This window comes from Capricornis sumatraensis, chromosome 1, assembly GCF_032405125.1.
Source record: "Capricornis sumatraensis isolate serow.1 chromosome 1, serow.2, whole genome shotgun sequence".
Lineage (NCBI taxonomy): Eukaryota > Metazoa > Chordata > Mammalia > Artiodactyla > Bovidae > Capricornis > Capricornis sumatraensis.
Genome location: NC_091069.1, coordinates 203,702,395 through 203,721,338, shown reverse-complemented (window position 1 = coordinate 203,721,338; position 18,944 = coordinate 203,702,395). Strand labels below are relative to the sequence as shown.

Genomic DNA, 18,944 nt, shown 5'->3' with positions numbered 1-18,944 from the left:
TGGCTGGATGGCATCACTGACTCCATGGACATGAGTGAGTGAACTCTGGGAGTTGGTGATGGACAGGGAGGCCTGGCGTGCTGCGATTCATGGGGTCGCAGAGTCGGATACAACTAAACGACTGAACTGCACTGAACTGATAGAAGATTTTAAAACTAAGTACTCTCTAAAACTAGTGCAGAAGCAAGGAAGGAAATTCAAAACCAAACTACACATCCTTCCACCAGAGGCTGAAAGCGTCGCTTTCTCTCTAAAAGCTAAGTTCAGGGCTAGGGAGTTTGGTGCCCCTCCCCCACCCCACCCCCCACCGCCCCTGCGTGAGCGAGGACTCCAGGATCCAAGTGCAGTAGCCTCTTCCTAGCCAGCCAAAGCCCCGAAACACACCGGAGACACTCAGCAACAAAGAAGCTAATACACTTCTTTTCCATAGAAGAAAGTAAAGCTCAAAGAAGGGCCAACTAACGGGTGCTCAGTTTCTAACTAGGGGCTTTGAAAACAATGTACGTAAATTCCAACTTTTGAAATGGTAGCACTATTTAACTGGACTTACGGTTATTTTCCGTTGGGGTTTCTTTGTTCTTTTGGTAAAAGTTACGGCTAGCTTTCTGTACCGCATGGTACAGCAGAGCTGTGAAGAACTATGAGGGAGTTTCTCAAGCTCCTTTTCCAGGGAGGTTTCCGTAGTGTAGTGGTTATCACGTTCGCCTAACACGCGAAAGGTCCCCGGTTCGAAACCGGGCGGAAACAGTTTTATTTCTGTTTTTAACAGGAGCCTGTGATCCCCCTTTTCTCATTTCTTTTTTCTTTTAACAAGAGACTGTGATCCTTCTTTTCTTGCCCTTTTAAAAAGCAAAAGTCTGATGAATATTTGCAGTACCTTGGGAATTTGAATTTTCTACGTGGAGTTTATTTAACAAATATTCTTATTAATGGCTCGCACGTGGAAGAGGGTTCCAGACTTTAAACAACTGTTTTTAAATTCAATTCACAACCTGATACTGAAAAAATAATGTACAGCCTAGTAAGAGTAGTTAAACGCAGGGTAAAAACTGGTAATCCCTGTCACCTCAGCACTCTTTGTATTACAAGTCATTCGGTTTTCCATTAGTTTTCCCATTGAGATTGTTGATTTTTCTAAATGCCAGAGACCATGTTTTGCGGTCTTTCATATACTTCCTGTTTGACACCTAGTATAGACTCACAGCTATCCCTGAATTAATAAATTACGAAAAATGATTCCGACAAAAATAGTCAGAAAATTTCTCAGAGACAAGACGAAATCAAGAAAGAATCAGCCTCATTTTTTTCCCTTATAAACCTAACGGTTGTGGGACTTCCCCCCCACCCCCCACCATAAACATGGTTCTTACGGATTCGAAAGAATTTACAGAGAGCAAACAAAATCTGGTTGTAAAAAAAATCTCGAGAAAAAAAAAAGAATAAATTCAAGTTTACAATGTTCTTTAAAATAAAGTCGTGAGCAAATTTCCCATGGTCCTGACACAACTTTTAACAAGGAAAAAAAAAGCTGAAGTTTTGGTTTTCTTAGATTTTTGATGTCCGCGAGTAGCATGAAAGAACTCACCCTAACATATCAGCACGTACCGTTTGTACGTCTTTTTAAATCACGGAGATAACCTTTCCCTCACTGTGGTTGACCGCGTGCTCAGTCCTGTCTCTTTCCTACCCCATGGACTGTATGTAGCCGGGCAAGCTTCCCTCACTGTACAAAAACCTGCATAGAATGCAAATAATTGTATTAAATGTTTTCTAGTCTACAGGCCCACTCCAGTACTCTTGCATGGAAAATCCCATGGGTGGAGGAGCCCGGTAGGCTGCAGTCCATAGGGTCGCGAAGAGTCGGAAAGGACTGAGCGACTTCACTTTCACTTTCATGCATTGGAGAAGGAAATGGCAACGCACTTCAGTGTTCTTGCCTGGAGAATTCCAGGGACGGGGGAGCCTGGTGCGCTGCTGTCTATGGGGTCGCACAGAGTCGGACACGACTGAAGCGACTTAGCAGCAACAGCAGCAGTAGTCCACAAGCAGAACCTTTTCCGGTATAAAGCCCACCTTTCCTCAAGCGCATGCCCAGTGTGCCCTACTGCTTTGCGCCGCTTTCTTGCATCTCAGACTTCTATCACCAGGTAAGGGTATCCTGGATACTGGGCTCCAGTTGGCTGATGCAAACAAGACTCATAGTTTCCCAAGAGCTTTCCGGCAGTACCTAAAATAAAAAGGGGTGATCAGTCTCAGCTACAAAATTCCCATGGCCGAGAGCCGGAGTACACAAAATAGCTGTTCCCACTCGTGGGCCTCAAGGAAGTGGAGGATAATGGGAGAAGACGAGCAACTAACTACAAACCCCAGCATACAATGCACAATTTGGCTTCTGGAAAGAAGGCCGCAGGGCAGCGCGGCTCAGCCTCCGCGCAAAACGCAGGCCGAGCGCGAGATGCTGACTATCTAGAATGCTCAAGGTGAGGACAACAGGCTTGGTTCCGTAAGAGAGCCCTTAAGTCTCCTAGCCAAGACTCTCCCTGTTTCCGGGTGTTCCCGGTGTGCTAAGTAGCGGGGTCTCTATGTACCAGCCTGCTACCCTCAGGCTGCTGTTGGACCTCCAGGGTCCTAGAGCCTACCGCGTACACGCGGATCGCCTGGAGCCGGATGTGACGTCATCGTGGAGGAAGCAGGGAAAAGGCGGAGCGTGGCGTGGTGACGTCCTTCCAAGATGGCGGAGAGAGACTGAAGAAACTGTGTTCCCTCTCGGGTTTCTATAGGTGAGTTCTATCTTTGCCCCCAGGCCGCTATTCCCGCTCTCTCCAGACCTTGGGGCATTGGAGGGCAAGCTCCGTGGAGTTCGCATTCAGGCCGGAGTGAAGGTGTTAGGGTGGAAAGCTAGGGCGAGGCAGCCCCGATATTGGCCTTGGCCACAACCTCTGCCGTGGGAATTGGGGGAGTGGGAGCCGGGCGAAGGGCAGGAAGGCGGAAGTCGGGAGAGACCGGCTTTTACTGTCACTTTCCCTTGCGGCCTCCAGTAGACGGGGGTGGTGGTAGGGAGGAGCGTGGCCTCCTCGGGGCGGGTGACCAGATCTTTGAAAACTTTTGGCCCTTGTGCTGGTTCTCCGCCCCCTCCGGCACCCGCCTTTCATTTAAGCTACTGTATGCTCTGCGGAAGGTAACGGGTTTCGGCAATTTGAGAGCAGTTTTACACTTAGTCGAAAGGCAGAGAGGCAGTTGAGAAAATTTTAACGAACTCCTACCATGTCCTTTGACCATTTGTCCCAAGGAATCATTTCTTAGTGGTGTATTAATTTTTTTTTGTTTTTTCGTAATTTACATGTGCCCACTGAGCTTGAAACTGTGAAGGTTCAACTGATGTTCAGTTCACTTCAGTTCAGTCGCTCAGTCGTGTCCGACTCTTGTGATGTAGAAGTGTGAAATTTTGCGGTGCTTTTTTTTGTTTCACTTTGTGGAAATGTTTTCACACATCGTCATTTGTTGACGTGTCCAAAGGATTGTGTTAGTTGACCAAGATGAAATAAAAACTAGGAAGGATTTTTATCCCTTCGGCATTTTTATCCGTATTTGCTTGGTAAGAATTTTCTGGGGACGTAAAATGAGAACAGGCCTTGTTCTTGTTTGGGTTCTATGTCTCTTTATTCACCAATGGCTTGGGAGAAAAGTTTGATGAAAATTTAGTGGTGCTGATTTACTCTCTCTCTTGTTTTTTTAGAACAAGGATAGAATTCGATTCCGATATCAAAATGCAGTATTCGCACCACTGTGAGCACCTTTTAGAGAGACTGAACAAACAACGGGAAGCAGGTTTTCTTTGTGACTGCACCATAGTCATTGGGGAATTCCAGTTTAAAGCTCACAGGAATGTGCTTGCCTCGTTTAGTGAATATTTTGGTGCAATCTACAGGAGCACTTCTGAGAACAATGTCTTTCTTGATCAGAGTCAGGTGAAGGCTGATGGATTTCAGAAACTGTTGGAGTTTATATACACAGGAACTTTAAATCTTGACAGGTAAGGTACCTATGTTATTTCTTTTCACTTACAAAAGCTGGTCAATAGCCTTGAGCTAAAGCAGATTAGTATTTTTTCCATTCAGTCCCTGAACTCTCTGTCTTCAAATACTGATGTGCCCAGTGTTGTTTTTAATAAAGAGGTCAATATCACTGGTTTGCAGTAAACAGACTACATTTCATAAGCACAAAAAGTAGAGATGTTCATAGAATTACAGCATGGTTTTTGACATATTTGACTTATCTACTGAAAGAAGGTATGTATTTTGAGGAATGGAAACTTAAAGATGGAAATAGAAATATGAATTTTCATTTAATTCCAGTTTCCCCTTGCTTTTTGGTCTTTAGTTTCCCTCTGGTCTTCTCTCTCACTCTTCATCCTCTACCTCATAAGATGTTTGGGTGGGAGATATAGGTGGAGAAAGAAGAAAAAGTCTGTTCTTAAATAGTGCCCTCTTTTCTAACTGTAAATAGCAACATGCAGGACCTCTTCCTGATTTTGATTCAGAAAAATACAATGTTTAAGTCGGCTAGAATGCTTCTCTGAGATGTTGAATGCTGTCACTGCACTGACAAGTAGGTTCTGAAGAACCTGGTAACTCAGGCATTTTGTCTTTCATTTTCGATGAACTGTGTAAGATTAATACTAATTAATATGTTTACTGGTTGTTGTAGAGAAGGGCGATGGGGATAAAAGGAAAGAGAAACCCATCAAATTACTCTCGCCTTCTTTTCTCCAGCTTTTTTGAAAGTGTAAACATGAATAGGTCACCATCTGACATAGCACAGTTATGAACTTTAGAATTAGATCTTGCCTGTCAGTCACTATGTCTCTTGGATCAATATACATCCTCTCTAGGCCTCAGTTTCTCCATCTGAAAAAATGAGATGATAATAACTACATGGGTTGTTAACTGTGAAAATTTAGGATTTACTGTCTCCCAGTGAACATTAGTTTCCTTCCTTTATTTCTTCTTTTCTATCCTACTCTCCAAATCCTTTGAATCCACATTTATTGGAGAAAAATTAAGGAAAAAAACAAAAAAGGAAACATCTGAAATTCTGCCACACACGGATAATCACTCTTAACACTTTGATAAATATTCTTACATTGTTTTCCAGATGATCTCTATAGATACATATGTGTTCACATTAAACAAAACCCTTCCCTTTTTTTACATTGCAGCTTATCGTGAAAATATATTTCTCTGAAAAGCTGGAATCAGGATTTTCCTTAATCCTATTAAAAAGGAATCATTCATGCTGTTTGGGATTACTTTTAAATTTTGATGTAATGAAATTTTTATGTCAGTTCTGTATAAGTTGCTTAAAGGAACAGCAGTGTCACAGATAAATGTCACACGATATTAGTTCTAAGTTTAGTGAATATTTGGCTATACAAGTGTCTTTGATCTAGAAATTTAGAATGTGTAATATAAAATAAACAATCACAAAACCAGTGAATTTTGGTTGATCTTTGATTTAGTGATTACCCTCTCTCAGTTAACTTTGCCAGAAAATCTTGAATTGATTTGAACACACTGAAGGGCAGCTTACTTTGAGTTTTCATGCAGAGGACCAGTGTGAAGAAGAGCCAGATGTTTGGTTCAGTCTTTTTTGATATACATCTTTCCTGGAGGGCTGGGGAGTTAATTGTTTGAGCCCAGCCACAAATGTAAGAGAAGATATAGACCAAAAATAGAAAGTCTGTACAACTTATTAAGAAAACAGAATAATAAAGAATTAAGAGGACTCAGGAGCTAGTTTCCTTGCTCAAATCTTAGTTTTAATGCTCTGTGATCTTAGATGAGTTACTTTGAACCTCTGATCCTTTGTATGTAAAATAGTTACTCATATAAAGCAGTTAGCAATATATCTGGGATAGGTAATAAATGATTTTCAGTGACTGTTCAAAAAATGAAATCAAGTTTGCAAACACTTTTAATTTCATGCTAATAAACAAAAACAAATCAGTTATTGACATGAACAAATGCTAATTGATTTTTTTAACTGTAACTGAGCTTATAGGCTGTCAATGAAGTAGGTAAATAATTTGTATGAATTACAGTTTCAGTTCTGAACAGTTCGTGTGTGATTCAGTACAAGTTTGTAGTGGTCTTAAAGGTTATCTCAAAAAAAAAAAAAGGTTATCTCACCTAGTTTGTGGTTCATTTACTAAGAACAATTGTAATTTGAGACCTTGGTATATTAAGTGATAGAATAAATTTGGGTTTCATTCTAATGTCTCTCACTTTTTGTAATTTAATAATAGAATGTGTAACAAAATCAATTAAAATGCTTAAGAAACAATGTTTTTACAGACTAAGTGTTATATACATGCAAAGAAATTCATATGGAAGACTAATAAGATTGTATTTGTTTGGGGGGCATTCATACTGTACCTTTGCACACACAGAGTTAACTTGATTACAAAGATCATCCCTTATTTGTTCCAAAATTATAGCCAAAGGCCATAAGAATAGAGTAAGTAATGTATTCTTAGCTAAGGAAGTCAGTTTGCAAACATATAATTGTCCAAAAGTTTGTAGTATATTTAGGAATTTGGGATGGATTTTCCCAGAATAAAATGTTCACTAAAACTGGTGATTAGGTTTCCAGACTAGTCTATAAATCTACTTAATGTTTTCTGAAAAAAATTTCTTTCTGGGGAAAAGGACAAATAGGAGGGTTACTTGAGGGTGTATATATATATATATGTGTATGTGTGTTAAGTATATATTCATTCTCAAATAATTAAAAGGGCATGTTTTTGGTATTAATACCAACTCAGCTTTCTGACTTTACAACTAAGAAAATTGAAGCCCCCAAAGATGCTGACTTACCCTAATTAAGTCAGCTGGTAGCACAGAGCCGTTGTTAATGTAAGTGAACAGCCAGCCTTCCCCTGACTTCTGGTGGGCAGAGTCTGTTTGATATGTGTTAATATCCCTGTGAGTACCACATGTGGTAGATGCTCAATAAATACTGATTTGAATGTTGAACATTAAATTTTTCTACATAACTCTAATATGACAAATTTTCCAGCTAATTTATGTTGAATATCAAACACAAAAAGGTGGGAATGTTTCTAGAGAGAGCTTAGTGCATTCTAAAACCTCGTTCCTTCAGCTGTGATCCATGGGCCAGCAGCATTGGCATCACCAGGGAGTGTGTTAGAAATGCACATGCTTGGGCCCCAAAATAGACCTACTGAATCTGAATCTACATTTAACAAATGCCTGGGAAATTCAAGTACACAGAAAGTTTCAAGAAATACTGTTCAGGTTCCTCATAGAGGAGCAGAGGAAGATAATAGTTGTAAGACTCCTAATTACAAATAAAGAAAAGTTGGTTGCTATCTGAAGAGGCCTCAGGATAAATGGGAGGAGGCAGTAGGTTGCCAACAACTATTTTTGTGTTCCAAGTGTTTTTTTAACAAGTAGAGATATTAACATTTTTGTTTTTCCATGGCTGTACATATGAATGATTCATTACCTTTTATCTTTTCAAGTTCTGTAAAACTGAAGTTTTTTCCTAAACACTCTGAGTGAATAAATTTTAAAAATTTGTTCTGTTAATCATTTTTCATCATTCTACTTCTTTAGGTGTTTAAAAGACAGAAATATCTGTGTAGTTGTGTTTCAAAAACGTTTTTTCTTTGATCAGAATATTGTCATTTAGCCTTGTTTCCTTACAGTTGGAATGTTAAAGAAATCCATCAGGCTGCTGACTATCTCAAAGTGGAAGAGGTGGTCACTAAATGTAAAATAAAGATGGAAGATTTTGCTTTTATTGCTAATCCCTCTTCTACAGAGATATCTAGTATTACTGGAAACATTGAGGTGAATCAACAGACTTGTCTCCTGACTCTGCGAGATTATAACAGTCGGGAGAAATCAGAAGTGTCTACAGATTTAGTTCAGGCAAATCCTAAGCAAGGAGCTTTAGCAAAGAAGTCATCTCAAACTAAAAAGAAGAAGAAGGCCTTCAATTCCCAGAAAACAGGGCAGAATAAAACAGTGCAATATCCCAGTGACATTTTAGAGAATGCGTCTGTTGAATTATTTCTCGATGCAAATAAGTTGTCCACACCTATAATAGAACAAGTTGCACAAAGAAGTAATTCAGAACTTGAGTTGACATCAGTTGTGGAAAATACTTTCCCAGCACAAGATATTGTGCAGACTGTTACAGTGAAACGGAAACGTGGAAAATCACAGCCAAACTGTGCTCTGAAAGAACACTCTATGTCTAATATAGCCAGTGTCAAGAACTCTTATGAACTGGAAAGCTCTGGAGAAGAGCTGGATCAGAGGTATTCCAAGGCCAAACCAATGTGTAACACATGTGGGAAAGTGTTTTCAGAAGCCAGCAGCTTGAGAAGGCACATGAGAATACATAAAGGAGTCAAACCTTATGTCTGCCACTTGTGTGGAAAGGCATTTACCCAGTGTAACCAGCTGAAAACTCATGTAAGAACTCATACAGGTAAGACTGTGGGAAGTACAGTTTTTATATTGTGACTGAAATGTTTATATAGACATTAATATATAGTGTTGACTATGTCCAAAATTTAGTGTACACTTAGATTCATAAAAATATTGAGCATGTTAGACTTGAAAATACCTTTGTAATTGTGACCAAATATTTAATGGCTCTTTGTTTTGTTGTAATTGGTACTCTGAAGTCCCAGTGTGTGAACTCTAAACCATTTTTCCTCATAGTTAAAATAAGCATAAATTAAGTTCTAGCTTGCTAACTGTTTAACAGACAATATATTAAAACTGATAAAGAGAAAAAGTAATTACAACTCAGGCTGATTATCAGATTTTGCCAACATATCTCACTACCTACTTCCTTAGACTTAGTCAACTTCTGAACGAAAATTATATGTACATTGCTTCCTCAACCTTTATTGGTATGCTAGATTTGTACTTTTTAGAAGCATTATATATTTCTCTTACCACCTTTCACTGTTATGAAATAAGAAACATTAATTTCTTTTAACTCTATTGGTATTTTCAATAATCAGTCTGGAAAAAGATCCTATATGCTTTTTTATTTCTAGCAGTTAATATTTTCTGAATACTGAAACTAATACTGTTGAACTCTTTTGAAAGCTTGTATGAATTAAGCAACTAAAGCAATATTTCCTTCTAAATACAAATTTTATTTACTTTTCTTTTAGGTGAGAAGCCATACAAATGTGAATTATGTGATAAAGGATTTGCTCAGAAATGCCAGCTAGTCTTCCATAGTCGCATGCATCATGGTGAGGAAAAACCCTATAAATGTGATGTATGCAATTTACAATTTGCAACTTCTAGCAATCTCAAGATTCATGCAAGGTAAAAATAAAAGCAAAAAAAGACACTTGATCTTTAAGTCTGTCATTCACTGTAGCCTTAAATAGACTATTATATGAGAATTCAGGACAGTAGAGTTGTAATTGTGGTACTGTCACACAATATTATTAGCACAGTGAAGGAACCAGAAGGAAGCCATAATGCCTGGAGGGGAATAAGTAAGGGAGGGAAATAAGGTCTGAATGGTGTTACGGTGTTTGGAAGGTGAAGGTTTTGTAGGCCATTATGAAGCTTTCGTATTTAAGAATGAGAAATAAGTGATGTGAACTTATGTGCATTTAAGATCACTGTGGATGGTTTGTTAGCAAAAAATTGTAAGATTGCAAGAGTGAAAGCAAAGTTACCAGTTAGGAAGCTATAGATAAAACCCGAGAGAGGGATGATGGTTCAGGTCAGAAATGTAGTAGTGGGAGAGACAAGTGGTAGTCAGATTCTGCATATACTTTAAAGGTATAGCAAACAGAATTCTCAGCACATTTGGATGTGGGGTATAAAATAGAATTAAAAATGATATGCAGGTTTTGAGCTTGATCATATGAAAAGATGGAATTACCATTAACTGAAATGGGAATTTGTGAATAGAGCAGTTTAAGTTTCAGTGTGGGAGTTTAGGAGTAGAGTTCTGATCATGTTAAATTTGAGATGACTTAGATACATGAATGGAAATGTGTAAGAGATGGTTCAGTCTGGAAGTCAGGGGACTGGTTTGAGCTGAAGACATAAATTCGGTGGAGAAGGAAATGGCAACCCACTCCAGTATTCTTGCCTGGAAAATTCCAGGATCAGAGGAGCCTGGTGGGCTGCCATCTATAGGGTTGCACAGAGTCAGACACTACTGAAGCGACTTAGCAGCAGCATAAATTCGGAGTCATTGGCATGTAGGTAGTATTTAAAGTCATAATGTTAGAGATGAGGTCACCAGGAGAATGAAGATGGACAGAAAAAACATCAAAAGATGGAGCCATGAGGCACACTAACTTTGAGTTCTGAGAGGTAGCCAAGCTGAACCAGCTGAAGTGACTAGGAAGGAACAGCAAAAATAGAGGCAAACCAGAATGGTGGGCAGTCTTAGAACCCAGGTGGAGGAAATGATTTCAGAAGGGAGCCGTCATTGTGTCAAATTCTGATGACAGGGAGATTAGGACTGAGAATTGACTATTGGATTTGGCAAAGTAAAAGGTTAGCAGTGGTTTTGACAAAAGCAGTGTTAGCAGAGATTAGTGGGGAAGAAATGAAAGTAGAACTCTTGGAGACTCAGGATCTTACCAAAAGGAGAGCAGAAAATAGAGAAACAAGTAGGGTCGGGTTTTTTTTTTTTTTTTTTTTAAGATGGGAGATGTATCAGTATATTTGTATTTTATAATCCAAAGGGGGAGGGAATTGATACAGGATGGAAGAAATTTCAGGAGTGAACCTGGAGTAGGCATGGGGGATAGTGTCTTACGTGTACAAATAGGAAGAACTACTGTTCTGAAGAAAAGCAAACTCTGTAGATGCCTATAGGTGGAGGTTTGTGATGTAGAAATTTTTTTCTGATTGCTAAGATTTTTCTTAGCAAAACAGGAAGCAAGGACATCAGCTGAGAGTGAGGATGGGTGCTGAAGGTTTAAGGAAAGGGAGTGGACAAGCAAAAATCATTGCCTGTAGTATTGTGGGCATACTTGACTACCACATATAGCTGATGGGAAAACTTTGAACTGGTCTCAGAACTAATGTTTTCATAACAACTGAAACATTTATTCTTGACATTATACATCGAAACTGTTGATTTTATTTTTAAATTTATTTTTAAACTTTTTATTTTGTATTGGAATATAGCCAATAAACAATGTTGTGATAGTTTCAAGTGAACAGGGAAGGGACTCAGCCATACATATACATATATCCATTCTCCCCTAAACTCCCCTCCCATCCAGGCTACCACATAACATTGAGCAGAGTTCCATGCTCTATGCAGTAGGTCCTTTTTGTTTATCCATTTTCAGTATAGCAGTGTGTACGTGCCCATCCCAAACTCCTCAACTATTTCTTCCCATCCTTCCCCCCAACCCCGCTCCCGCACAACCATAATTTCTTTCTCTAAGTATGTTGTGCCTCTTTCTGTTCATATGTATCATTTCTTTTTAGATCCCACATATAAGGGATTTCATATATTTCTCCTTCTCTGACTGACTTCAGTCTGTGTAACAGTCTCTAGGTCCAATCTTGTTGCTGCAAAAGGCGTTTCATTCTGTTTGATCGCTGAGTAATATTCTGTTGTATAAAAGTATCACGTCTTTATCCATTCCCCTGTAGATGGACGTTTAGGTTGCTTTCATGTCTCGGCTGTTGTAAACAGTGCTGCAGTGAACATTGGGGTGCATGTATCCTTTTGGATCTTGTTTTCCTCTGGGTGTATGACCAGGAGTGGCGTGCAGGGGCATGGTAGCTCTGTCTTTAGTTTTTTAAGGAGCCTCCATACTGTTCTTCCTAGTGGCTGTACCAGTTTACATTGCCAACAGTGCAGCAGGGTTCCCTTTTCTTCACAGCCTCTCTTCAGTGTTTGTTTATGGATTTTTTGATAATAAGACATTCTGGCTGGTGTAATGTGATATGTTGTAGTTCTTTTCTTTTTATGTCATAGTTTTGATTTCCATTTCTCTAATAATAGTGATATTGAACATCTTTTCATGTACTTCTTGGCCATCTGTGTGTCTTCTTTGGAGAAATGTCTATTTAGGTCTTCTGCCCATTTGTTGATTGGGTTGTTTTGATGCTGTTAAGGAAGACTAATCCCTTGTTGGTCACATCATTTGCAAACATTTTCTCCCAATCTGTGGGTTGTCTTTTTTGTTCTGTTTATTGTTTCCTTTGCTATGCCGAAGATTTTACATTTAAGTAGGTCCCATTTGTTTATTTTTGTGCTTATTTCCGTTATTCTGGGAGGCAGATCGAAAAAGATATTGCTGAGATTTATGTCAGAGTGTTCTGCCTGTGCTTTTCTCTAGGAATTTTATAGTGTCTGGTCTCACATTTAGGTCTTTAATCCATTTCATTTTCTTAATGTAGCTGTTCAGTTTCCCAGCACCATTTGTTGAAGAGACTGTCTTTCCAATATTGTATAGTCTTGCCTCCTTTGTCACAGATTAATTGATCATAGGTGTGTGGCTTTATTTCTGGGGAAAACTGTTGATTTAAAATACATTTTCTAGATCTGTTCAGATGAAATGAAAATGCTGCATGAAAAATTGTACAGAAAAGTTTGCTGTGTAGCATGATCTTCAGATTGTTTTATTTGCCATCATATATCTCTGTAATTATTTACTAATAGGAAGCATAGTGGAGAGAAGCCATATGTCTGTGATAGGTGTGGACAGCGATTTGCCCAAGCCAGCACATTGACCTACCATGTTCGAAGGCATACAGGAGAAAAGCCTTATGTGTGTGATACCTGTGGGAAGGCATTTGCTGTCTCTAGTTCTCTTATCACTCATTCTCGGAAACATACAGGTAAGAATGTGACACAGGGATTGCCTAAAATAAGGACAGTTGTAAATAAAAGAAAAGTGGAAATTGAGCCTTTACAAAAAGTAGGTTACAGGCTTTTCTGTTTGTGCTTCTTGAAGCTTTTTATGTTTCTGATTTTCACATAAATATTAGATGTAAAAACAGACATATTTACTAGAATAATAAACAGTGGGTGAAATTTTTTTTATCATGTAACTTACGTACATGAAAATTAGGTAATTTTGACAGTATGTAAGTTTGAGTTGACATTTTTTATGGCGTTAGAAAAACTTAGCCTCTTGAAGCTTCATTTCCCTGGAATAAAGCTGTAAAGTTAAGGGGTTGGGATGAGTTTCAATAGAACATCAATTTAGTAACTTCTTAGGACTTTTTCTACAAAACATTCTAAGATTTGTAAATTAAATAAATACTTAAAACCCAAAGTATCAATTTTGAAGCAAAATCTGTTGTTCAAAGATTTTCACTTTTTTAATAGGGTAATTTTTAATAGATCTTCCTAAGTGATTTTAATTCCCCTTTAATAATCTTGTAGATAAGAAGAATTGAAATATGGATTGATGAATTTTCATGTTTTTAATTTTATAAAAGTCAGACTTCTTGCCCATTTTTAGTCTACTGGAAGGATATTTGGAGAAAGTTTTATTATATGAAAAAGTATCAGGTTATATGAACAGTGTAAAATAATTACTAATGTTCATTTAAGTTGGATCACACTGAAAATACCTCTAAAATACAATATAAAGAGGTCTTAATTTAAATAATACTTTAGAACAGCTTACTATAGATTATTGTAATTGATAAATATTATATTGGTATAGTACACCACTTCGCTATCTTTTATTTTCCATCTAGGTGAAAAACCATACATATGTGGTATTTGTGGGAAAAGTTTTATTTCCTCAGGAGAGCTCAACAAACACTTTCGATCCCATACAGGTCTGTGTTTAGGGAGAACGTATTATTTTTTGTTCTCTCTAATTTCTTTTTATGTAAACATTGACTTTAAACCATTATGGACTATATGGTATCTAGTCATACTCTAGCTATAGCTATATTTTAATGTATGAGTATCAGCTTTTATTTGTTTGTTTTTTTATTGTTTGGAGTATGGATTAAATTGGGTTGAGAATTATGTAGATTCTAAGACATGTTCCAGGTAATCAGTAGTTTTTAAATGATTTGGATAAAATTGCACAGATATGCCAAAAAATGAAAAGGGATGGGTAATACTAAGATAATATCAGATTTTCTTAGGAAACAATATTCAGTGTGCAAAGTTTTAGGGATATATTCTAACAATGACAGGTTATTCTAAAAGGTAGTATACAGATAGTATGAAGAACATATTAAATGTTCAAGGTTTTTTAAAACAAAGGAAAAGACCACTTTGAAAATGTACTGTTCTTTCTAAAAGTTATTCCTCATAATAGAAAGGGTTTTCTAATTTATAAGCTACCTGAGAGTGGAAACCATAATTGTGCATTTTCCCCCCTCAGCTACATCTCTCAGCCAGAGTCTGGCATATTATTGGCACTCACTAAATGTCTGATAGAGTTAATTTTTTAGTTTGAGGTTTCTGTCAGTGAAAATGCTTGATTTTTCCTTGAAATAGGGAAGCTTTGCATAAAGGAAAGGAGTGGCTATGTATGGAAGCTTTTATTTTGCTATGTTAGAGCCAAGAGATTAAAATGGTAATTTGAAAGAAATTAAAGTAATATAGTAATGTTAGTACTGTGTTCATGAACGTTGGTATTTTTGCCTTAGCAGTTTCTGAAATACTGAGCTTTGATTTTTTAACTTATTTTTCAGGAGAAAGACCATTTATCTGCGAATTATGTGGAAATTCTTACACAGATATTAAAAATTTAAAGAAGCACAAAACAAAAGTACATTCTGGTAAATGCTTGTGTTTTTTAAAAATTTGGAGCTCTCATTTGCTATTCCTTAAAATGTTGAGATACATATTCTAACAGTTTAAATTAGATATATATTTTTTTAAATAAGGTGTACCCATATGAGGAAGGTAGCTTTGTAATGTGCAGGTGAGTTCCCTCTTTCCATATTGACCTTGTAGTAAACATTGCTTTAAAATATTTTCTCCTTTAAAAACCTGATGTATGAACAATTTCAAGAATGAAAGAATACATAAACAACTGTTTATCACTCTTTCCCATACTAGAGTCTGGGTTACCTGGGGTTTATTGTAGTTATGCAGAGAAGGGAGCACCATGAACACTAGTCCAAAAATTGTGTAAGAGGAAATAGGGAAACAGATATCCCCAAATTGTCATAATATGTGAAATGGAAAACCATACCACAGAATTTTTAGTCTGTTGCTTAAAAATGAATCCTTAAAAAAGTTTCAACATGCTTACCATTCTTTTATGCCTAGAAACAAAATTAATCTTCCTCACTGTGTAGAGATGATAGTAAGTTTTTGGTAGTAAACATCATAAAGATTAAGGTAGTAACATCTGAAAACTTTAGTGAGTCATAAATTCAACGAGCATTTATTAAGTACCTCTAAAGTACACGTAACCATGCCAGTACTAGGAAAGTGTAGTCCTAGTCCTCAAAGAGCTTACAGTCTAGTGTGGGAAACCAGAAATCTAAATAAATAACTGTGATTACAAGACAAAATGTGGGATATGGTAAAGACATAAGAGTACTGAAGAAGAGATTAAGTCCTTCTGACATGAGTATTGGGAAAGCTTAATTCTAGAGAACCTGAAACATGGAGGATGGAAGAGGGAAAGGAAATGTTCATCCAGGCAGAGAGAACATTGTGAAGAGAGTCACTGCAACAAGAAACTGCAGGTTGTATTCTTGACTGGTTGAACTAAAGAGTAGTTTGGCAAAAATAGAGTTATAACTTTATAAAAGTATGCAAGTTTGTCTAATGAGGGTAGTGAGATTGAAATCATGTTAGTACTTTTGGAGTGACAAGAGCATGGGAAAGCTAGTGGAAAATTTGAAGAGAAAAGTGTGTCTTTAGACAGCCACATAATTAATCCCTTGAGTTATGCAGAATTTCTTCTGAAAATAAATGAAAGTACCATACTTCTGAACTTGAACTCACAGAATGATATGAATTACTCACTAATACAGTCAGTGAATTAAAGAGTACTTATCTGTGTAGCACTGTGAAGTACTTGAAAGTAGAGAAGTATAATTAGACATTTGCTCTAAGGAATATATCATCTGTTGAGCATTCAAGGCATACCTAAGTAGGATGTTACATAGCAGTAAGATAGATAGCTAGGTGTCCCAAGGTGGTATATGAAGTATCGACAAATGAGTGATTAAGAAACAGCTTACCCTGGTCTAGAGCGATTAAGTCCATTTTTATAATGGAGTTGATGTGTGAACCTAGTCTTGAGGCCCATGATGGATTTGTGCAGGTAATGAGACGGGCAGATCAGCAGAAGAGAAACAGTGTGTGACTAAAGGTGGAGTTAGAATGGGAATGGTAAGTAGATGAGTCTTCCTCAGGGTTTTTGTTTTGTTTTGAAAGATAGTGAATGTTTTCCCTTCTTCAGGTGCAGATAAAATTCTAGATTCCAGTATAGAGGACCATCCCTTGAGTGAACAAGACTCCATGCAAAAAAGCCCTCTGTCAGAAACTCTGGACGTGAAACCTTCTGATGTGACTTTGCCACTGACTCTCCCACTGGGGGCTGAGGACCACCACCTGCTGCTGCCTGTCACAGACAGCCAGTCCCCTGCGCCAGACGCGTTGCTGAGGCCGGCCGTGAACGGGTATTCAGAGCCACAGTTGATTTTTTTACAACAGCTATATTGACTTTGTGAGGAATATGGAATTGCTAAGACGTCTCTGGTAGTAAACATAAACATTGCTGGTAAGGTGCATATATTCATATTAAATTGACCATTCATTTGAGTTGTGACCATTATTTTCATTCACCGAAGTAAAAGCACCTGGTGCTGCATCATAGCTGCAGTGCTTGTTTTGATGTTTGGCTTTCATGTCTAGGTTTATCCACACAGCTTTTAAAGGAATGAATTATACTGCAGTAGCACTAATTGGGGTGAATAAGTATAACTTTGTTTTAGAGCTGCCTTAATTCCATTTCTGTTTTTCATTTCAGAATTGCCTTTCATTTACTGAAGTGAAATCTATCAGTTTATGATTGAGTTTTGACCTGTAGAATATGTTTATTTTCTTCTCAAAATTTAAACAAAATCCATAATAGTATCAGCCCATGACAGTGCTGTTAGCAAGCTCCATAGACCAGTATATAAACTATGAAACTCGCTCAGTCGTGTCTGACTCTTTGGCGAATTCTCCAGGGCAGAATAGTGGGATGGGTAGCCTTTCCCTTCTCCAGGGGATTTTCCCAACCCAAGGATTGAATCCAGGTCTCCCACATTGCAGGCGGATTCTTTACCAGCTGAGCCACAAGGGAAGACTTTCACATATAAACTGTGAGGGGGGAAATTCATATTTCTACTATAAAAATTGAGGTACTGAGTAAGAATTGTGCTATTTCTCTATTAATATAGTCCACTGAAGGTAACTTTTCTAATGAAACAAAAAGTGCTTCTCTTAAAAACTAGAAAACTAGATATAAATTTTATTGTGTAGAACTCAGAATTCTGGAGAAAACCAGTGGTCAGTACTTTTTTGATTTGAGTTATCTGAGACTACATTTTCAAAATGAATTTTAGATAGATATTTGGTGTTTTTATCTTATTAAAAGCAGTTTCAAATTTGATGCAGATTGTTTTAATAAGTTTCTAGATTATTGGAGATGAGGGAAATATACTGAGTTTTGAAAATTTTTGATAAGCTTCTCTTATACTTCTTATGCACTTTTTAAAAAATGAAATCCTAAAGAATTTTCTAAATGGAAACTTAGTGCATAGTATAAAACACTTGACTTCTGAATTTGGTACTTATATTCATAAATAGTTAAAAGATTAACTTCAATTATAAGTAGACATTTGAATTATCAGAAAGCCAGTTTATTAAACATTTTATATTTGAGTTTTTTATAAGTTTCAAGTTTGAAATTTTTATAGATTAAACCGTAACAGTTGGTGGTGGCTGTAGTTTCACATTAGGCCCTTTCCTTCTTAATGAACTTAGAAAATTCAAATTTATTCTGATACTTACTACCACTTGGCCCTTCTATTTTCCCCACGTATTGATTTAATCTCACTGCCTAGTCTTTGGACATTAAATTTTTAGTTCCACAAAGTCTGTTCTTATACTACTGATCAAACACCATTGTGACATTATTTCCTATTTCTCCCATGCATTAGTTATGGCTCATTTGTTTTCTGCTTTTAAACTACACCTGTAATAAAATTAATGTATTTTCTATTGGTATTGATTTCTTGTGTTTTCTCTGGGGTCCTAGTCATAGGAACCAACTAGAAGACTTAATGAAACCAAATTCTTGTAAACTGTACAGATCATCACCATTTCATAGCACACTCAGCATTTTCACAATAAATTGCCACCAGTGGGATTGACTTAGAGTTTGAAATACTGCCTTTGTACAATGTACATCAAACTTAGTATTTAATTTATCTAAGAAATCTAATTATTCATATGTATTAATTTAATATACAGGATTTAAATACAATTTATAAAGTTATAAAAATGTTCAACTAATCTATTCTGGCTTAAATTCAATAGGAATTTATTGGAATGTGAAGAAATTAAAGAAAATTAAGACTCAGCCTTTTTAAGAAGTCTGCTGAAATGGAGAGGTTATATTTAATTCACATCTTCATTAATCCAAGCATCTAATGAACAAAATTTCTTTTTAAAAACTGCTACAGTGATGTCATAATTGTGTAAGGGTAGTAGTTACCAGATTTCCTCTAACATGATGATAATTAGTATTTTGTCTTTACATAAATTAGCCTTTACATTTATTATTTTTCAGATTAAAGGATTGGAGTGGCTAAGGTTGATTTATTGTGTTTTTCTTCATCACATTATCTGCTTAGCTAAAATAATTTTATTTTAAATTGCCATGGCATGACGCTCTTCCAGAATGACTTGTA

The 18,944-nt window shown here is 37.0% G+C and overlaps 1 protein-coding gene and 1 non-coding gene across 4 annotated transcripts; both read left to right on the top strand.

Moving 5' to 3' along the window:
- The first annotated feature begins 674 nt into the window (after positions 1-674).
- Positions 675-747, top strand: TRNAV-AAC (transfer RNA valine (anticodon AAC)). The gene has a single exon. It is a non-coding gene; the product is annotated as a tRNA-Val (tRNA).
- Positions 748-2,752: 2,005 nt separating this feature from the next.
- On the top strand, positions 2,753-18,741 carry MYNN (myoneurin). 3 transcript variants are annotated; one of them, XR_011144935.1, is made up of 9 exons: positions 2,753-2,780; positions 3,737-4,033; positions 7,730-8,520; positions 9,221-9,380; positions 12,709-12,887; positions 13,758-13,841; positions 14,715-14,801; positions 16,445-16,765; positions 18,571-18,741. XR_011144935.1 is itself a non-coding variant. In XM_068972289.1 (8 exons), exons 2-8 carry the CDS (start codon positions 3,768-3,770, stop codon positions 16,705-16,707), a joined length of 1,830 nt encoding a protein of 609 aa, XP_068828390.1. In that variant the 5' UTR covers positions 2,753-2,780; positions 3,737-3,767; the 3' UTR covers positions 16,708-18,209. The 3 variants fall into 3 exon arrangements, 2 of the variants coding, with proteins under 2 accessions (XP_068828390.1, XP_068828391.1); XM_068972289.1 differs by lacking the exon at positions 18,571-18,741 and having other exon boundaries at positions 16,445-18,209; XM_068972290.1 differs by lacking the exons at positions 13,758-13,841; positions 18,571-18,741 and having other exon boundaries at positions 16,445-18,209.
- Positions 18,742-18,944: the final 203 nt, after the last annotated feature.

Excerpts from the sequence above, each read along its gene's own strand:
- MYNN (XM_068972289.1), top strand. The coding sequence starts at position 3,768 with ATGCAGTATTCGCACCACTGTGAGCACCTTTTAGAGAGACTGAACAAA. Across the intron at positions 8,521-9,220 it reads TCATGTAAGAACTCATACAG|GTGAGAAGCCATACAAATGT; the intron begins GTAAGACTGTGG and ends CTTTTCTTTTAG. Across the intron at positions 13,842-14,714 it reads ACACTTTCGATCCCATACAG|GAGAAAGACCATTTATCTGC; the intron begins GTCTGTGTTTAG and ends CTTATTTTTCAG.